Raw genomic sequence first — 6,057 nt, forward strand, 5'->3', positions numbered from 1 at the left:
ACAACCCCTATGGACTAATGTTTTCATTGAGTTTATATGAAGGAATATTCCATAGGTACTACTTGCTCTCCATGTGTTGGATTCAAGTATGGATGCCATGAAGATAAAGATATACCTTGTGTATTGATCATCGGTATGAAGATATATATATGTGATATGATCAAGAAGAAGAAATGAAGATGGAGTTCTTATGTGGAACTCAATATTATCCATGCTCTATCTCTTGTGAGTATGAGAAGATACAAGGTTGAGTTGGGCAAGTTCAAGATGAGCATCTTGAGTGGATCACATGCTTGAAGCTTGCCGTCCATTTGGTGATAATGGACATATGAAGATGTGCATCAATGGAGCTTTCCCATCATGGTGTATGGGGGAGCATTTGTGAGTATACACGAAGCGACAATGATCAAGTGAGGCATTCCGGCTTGAGTGAAGCTTGAAGAGTTATCATCAAGATCAAGCGGGATGCGCAAGGCAAAGGTATGGCCTTGCTAGGTTTTCCTTTTACCGGTCTCAAGGTGGATGTTGGGAGACCGGATTATAGGATAGATAGCCGCACTATTAAGAGGGGCTTTCGGTTGGGTAACTTGTTCACATCGTCTTAGGGAGCTCAATCCTTGCATGCGTTGCATATTCTTATTGCTTCTTGGTATTTCTCGGTGTGAGGTTCTTGAGCTTGTTGCTAGCTTTACAACAAGCCCAAGTTCATCGAAAACGGAGTTCACATGCATCTTCTATTGCGTTTTCGAGGTTGGGTGATTTTACAGGTTATTCATGATATAAGGTTCTACCTTTTATATTCATGATAAAATCCCCTCCTACAGATTCTTGGGTTTTCACTTTCTATTAGATAGCATTCGTTGTTATCTTCCAAACAAAATTGGTTTCATTCGAATCGGAGTTCGGGAGCATTTGTTATTAAAGAAAAAAGGGAAAAAGAGAAAAGAATAAAAAGAAAAGAAAAAGGAAAAAAGGAGGAGGAGCTGCCGGCCGACCGCCCGGCCTGCCGGGCCGAGCGCCGGCCCACCCGGCCGTTTCCGGCCTGGCCGCTTGTGCCATCCGGGGCGGGAACCAGTGGGCCTGCCGGTTTGCTCCGGCCCAAGTGCCGGTTGCTACCGGGCCGCCCGGTCGCCTCCCCGGCCCGGCCGGATTCCTCTCCGGACCGCGCGCCGCAGCCTTATCCGCCGCCCATGCGCGCTGCGGGCCTCGCCCAGCTGCTGGTCCGGCTGGGCCGGACCCCAGACCGGCCTGGCCGGCCACAGCTCCGGTCAACCGGCTGGGCCGCCGGCCGGGGCACGTTTTGGGCCGTTTTTTGTGCGATTTTCACTTGGTTTTTCCCCAACGGTTATATTTTTCTCCCATGCTATAAATAGACCCTTCTTCCACCTTGAGCAACTAGTTCTTCCCATTCTCTCACCTCCATTGTTGCTATTTGAAGAACTTGCTCTCCCCTTGATTCCTCCAACCATTCTTGCTCATATTTGAGGATTTGAGAGAGGAGATCTAGATCTACACTTCCACCAAACCGTTTCTTCTCTAAGTGAGGGAATCTCTTGGGATCTAGATCTTGGAGTCTTTGGTTGACTTTCCCCCTTGTTCTTCCTCTCCAATCTCATCCTAGCATTCGTTGCTTTGGTGGGATTTGAGTGTGAAGGACTTGAACACCTCCGGTGTTCTTGCTTTGCATCATTGCATAGTGTTGAGCTCTCCACCACGATTTGTTCGAGTGAGAGACCGTGAGCTTGTTACTCTTGGAGGGTGACCTCCTAGTTGGCTTGGTGATTGGTGCTCCGGTGATCTCTTCAAGAAGATTGTGAAGAGGCCCGGGCTTCTCCTTCGTGGAGCTTGTGAAGTGGTTGTGGAGCTTGCCATCTCCGGAGCGGAGGAAAAGCTAACCATAAGGAAAGGGCCATTATCCTTCGTGGGTGTGGTTCGGAGAATAGGGTGAGCCTTCGTGGCGCGGGGAATCCTTCGTGGGACCTCCACTCCTCCAAACGTGACGTACCTTGTTGCAAAGCAAGGGAACACGGGAATACATCCTCGTCTCCGCGTGCCTCGGTTATTTCTATACCCGAGCTCTCTTTCCTTGTGATAGCCATCGTGCTTGAAGTACATATATCTTGCTATCACTTGTGCTACATATATCTTGTGCCTATCTTGCTTAGCTCTAGTTGCTATTGTCACACTTAGTTGAGCTTAGCATATTTAGGGTTTGTGCTTGTAAACTAAACGATAGTTTAATTCCGCATTCATACAAGACAAATCCGCAAGAGTTTGTAATTGCCTATTCACCCCCCCCCTCTAGGCGACATCTCGATCTTTCACCCCTACACTATGAAAAGGGGTATTTAGTGTCGTTTCGCCCTAGAGCCCCTGAAATCTATGGACCGGCCCTGGTTCTTTTATTAACAGAGGGTAGAGGCGATCACGGAGGTATGCCCACTAGGTTGGCGCCCTGCGCACTCCTTGTTAGCTTTGGGCCAGGGCCATGACGGTTCGATTTTGTCTTGTTTTTTTTTTTTGCTTACATATCAACCTGCTTGGTTTTAAGATAAATGTCCAAACCTTTTTCAAAATTTAATTATATTTAACTTGAATATTGAAGAAACTATGAACAATTCTTAAATTCGAATTTATTAAATTATGAATTCTTGAACGTATATACAAATCTAAAAAAAATCAGATTTTTTATATTTTAAGAACTGGAATTTTGTGGAATTTTTGAAAATGAGAATTTTTTGAAAATAATGTGTTTTGAATTTGAACGGAGTGGCGAGTTTTCAGACCCGTGCTCATGTTTTATCACTAGGTGGTCCTAGAAGGTTTTGAGTTTTTACTAAATTTTTAGGACTGGTTAACGGGAACGGAGGGAATGGTTGTCAACGCCGGTACAAAGCTGCCCCAAAAATGATAGCCGGTGTTGACAAAAATATAAAAATCTACGACACCAAGTCAATTTTAGTATATTCAATGTGAAATATATTTTCATTATATATTTGTTTCAGGTTACAATCCGTAGATATTCATATTTTCTTGGTTATATTTGATTTGTTTCATGGAAATAGAGATAGATAAGTGGAATTTTGGATAAATAAATAAAACTTGGGACGCAAGAGGGCCCAAATCATTGCGGTAGGCGAGCACAACGGCGCTGCTGGCTCCCGTATCTGGAAGAATAACCTACAGGCCTCGGTGCCCACCGCCCACACCTTTGTATTCGGATGGAATTGTTGGCTAGTGTAGCTGTCCCAGGAAATGTCGCCGTCGCCACGGCCTACGTTTCATCGAAAGTGACGACAGTAACTACCAAAGCAACCACGTCGGTACGTGAGTTCCAGAATATGCCACAGCACACCACGCTGGACAATTGACACAGACAAAAGCCCTGCCTAACAAACCTTTTTCTTTCAACAGTAAAATAACTAAAAGCCACCAGAAAAAGAAGAGCTGGTCAGTGCTTCTTCGCGTGTGTGATCACACGGGTTTTCCTTTTCAAAAGAATAGTCACTACTAGCACAGTTTGATTATTCGTTTCACGACTTCCAATGTGGCGCGCAATCTCATCTCCTCGTCGTCGTGCAAACAAACAAGAACAAGAAACAAGATCATTCGTCCACTACACCTCTATGCCTTGGTGGCGGCGGCTGCCGGCGGCACGAAGAAGTGCTGCGACACGATGCGCCGCTGGATCTTGCCGGTGGCCGTCTTGGGCAGGTCGTCGGCGATGTACACCTTCTTGGGCACCTTGAACGCCGCCAGGTTCCGCCTACAGAACGCCACCACCTCCTCCTCCCCCATGCTCACCCCGTCCTGCGGGATCACCGCGCAGTGGATCTCCTCGCCGTACTTCTCGTCGGGCACCCCGAACGCCACCGCCTGCGCCACGTCCGGGTGCGACAGCAGCACCGAGTCCACCTCGATGGGCGAGATCTTCTCGCCGCCGCGGTTCACCAGCTCCTTGATCCGCCCCACCAGCCGCACGAACCCGTCCTCCGCGTCCCGCACGCCGATGTCGCCCGTGTGGAACCACCCGTGCGCGAACGCCTCCGCGTTCGCCGCCGGGTTCCCCTTGTACCCCGCCGTCACGTTCGCGCCCCGCACGCACACCTCCCCGGGGCTCCCCGCCGCCACCTCCTTCCCCTGCTCGTCCAGCACCGCCAGCTCCATCTTCCCCGCCGGCCGCCCCACCGACCCCGGCTTCCGCGCCCCGTCCTCCGGCAGCGGGTTCGACGTCATCATGTGCGACGCCTCCGTCATCGCGTACGCCTCCAGCACCGGCGCCCCGAACGCCGCCTCCAACCTCTCCAAAATCACCGGCGCCAGCGACGCGCTGCAGCTGCGCACGAACCGCAACACCGGGTGCCCCTCGGGTTTCGACGCGTGCCGGTCGAGGATGATCTGGTGGATGGTCGGCACCGCCGTGTACCACGTCGCCCCCGCCGCCCGCATGTCGGCCCAGAACGTCGACGCCGAGAACCGCCCGCCCGCGGGCAGCGTCACCGCCGCGCCGGACGCCAGCGACGACAGCAGCGCGCACATCAGCCCGTGCACGTGGAACAGCGGCAGCGTCACCACCGTCGCGTCCGTCTCCACGAACCGGTACGCCGCGCGGATGTTCTGCACCGACGCCGCCAGGTTGCGCTGCGTCAGCGGCACCCCCTTCGGCCGGCTCGTCGTGCCGGACGTGTGCAGGAACAGCGCCACGTCCGACGGATCGTTTTCTTGCTCGGCGGCGGCGGCGCCGTTTTCTTGGTTGGCGTCCGGGAGGCCGGCGAGGTGGAGCGGGCCGGCGGAGGAGACGAGGGTGGTGGTGGCGGCGTGGACGAGGCCCAGCTTGGCCGCGGCCGCCTGCGCGGCGGCGTTGCCCTCGGCGTTGGTCACGAGGAGCCGCGCCTCCGAGTCGGAGAGGTAGAACTCGAACTCCTCCTGCGTGTACGCCGGGTTCAGCGGCGCCGCCACGGCCCGCGCGCGGATCACCGCCAGGAACGTGATCACCAGCTGCAAATCAGAGCACGATCACCGGCGGTCAGACAAGAGTTATCACGAATACCAGAGAAAAGAATCCATCTTTTGATTGGGGCGACTGTTTGATCCAGGTTCTTAATGTTTTATTCTCTCGAACGACTGTTGAATCGGAGAAAACAAGGAAGGATGGGTGGGGATGGTTACCTCGACGGTGTTGGGGAAGCAGAGCGCGACGGTTTGGCCCGGCCGGACCCCGGCGCCGTGGAGGCGCGCGGCGGCGGCGTCGACGAGGGCATCGAGGTCGTTGTGCGTGAGGTCGATCTTGCCATGGACGGCGATCGCGCGGCGCGACGGGTGGGCGGCGGCGGCCGCCTTGAGCAGGGCCGTGAGCGTCAGGGTCTCCTCCTCCATCTGCGGGGTTAGGCCGCCGGCGACGTGTGCTCGATCCGGTCTGGTTTCGTGCTGGGCTGCGGCGTCGTTTCGTCCGTGTCACGGATCGTGTGTGGTGACTGGCGTTCGCTTGTGTTGGTTGCGGCTTATATACTGGCCAGGGGTCGGTTTTGCTTTGCAGATGCTTAACTTGCGATGGGGACTGAGTTTATTTTCGGAACTCAAATCAAAATTCGGTATGTGCATCGACAGAAAAGGAAGCTTCTTCTGCCATTGTCACAAGAAAAATCATCACTGAAGAAACTTATTACACACACGACGGCGACCACCTGTCGGCCACTCGTCCTGTTAGGACCAACCGGTGGTACTAGTTCATTGCCAAGTGTAATAAACATACCTTGTTCATTGCCATTTGCCAAGTGTAATCAACAGGGTTGTAATCGATAACCCCGTCACCAAGATTTGGGGCCCATGATTTGGGGATGCCGGTGCGACTTATAAAGTGGGGCTATTTTTAAAAAACTCAATAATAAGTAAAAAATATATATTTACTTAATTGTATAACTTCCGAATGCATCATTCCGTACAAAGCTCATAAATATATCAATTATTTGGGGGCATTGTCTTCATTGCATCCGATATACCCCTCTGCCATAGCTTCAAGACCTCCAGTCTCAGTCACCATGACTTTCTCCACCTCCA

General features: G+C 52.3%; 1 protein-coding gene across 1 annotated transcript; it reads right to left on the reverse strand.

Annotated features, from left to right (window-relative positions):
• Window positions 1–3,390: 3,390 nt before the first annotated feature.
• LOC124671054 (oxalate--CoA ligase-like) lies at window positions 3,391–5,376 on the reverse strand. The gene is made up of 2 exons (XM_047207491.1): window positions 5,170–5,376; window positions 3,391–4,998 (listed from the first exon to the last, which is right to left on the reverse strand). The coding sequence occupies exons 1-2, from the start codon at window positions 5,374–5,376 to the stop codon at window positions 3,625–3,627; spliced, it is 1,581 nt and encodes a 526-aa protein (XP_047063447.1). The 3' UTR covers window positions 3,391–3,624.
• Between the last annotated feature and the right edge of the window lie 681 nt (window positions 5,377–6,057).

The sequence above is a fragment of the Lolium rigidum genome, chromosome 7 (assembly GCF_022539505.1).
Source record: "Lolium rigidum isolate FL_2022 chromosome 7, APGP_CSIRO_Lrig_0.1, whole genome shotgun sequence".
NCBI classification, from domain to species: domain Eukaryota; kingdom Viridiplantae; phylum Streptophyta; class Magnoliopsida; order Poales; family Poaceae; genus Lolium; species Lolium rigidum.

Coding starts and splice junctions, on each gene's coding strand:
- LOC124671054 (XM_047207491.1), bottom strand. CDS start 5,376: ATGGAGGAGGAGACCCTGACGCTCACGGCCCTGCTCAAGGCGGCCGCC. Junction 4,999..5,169: donor GCTTCCCCAACACCGTCGAG/GTAACCATCCCC, acceptor TCTGATTTGCAG/CTGGTGATCACGTTCCTGGC.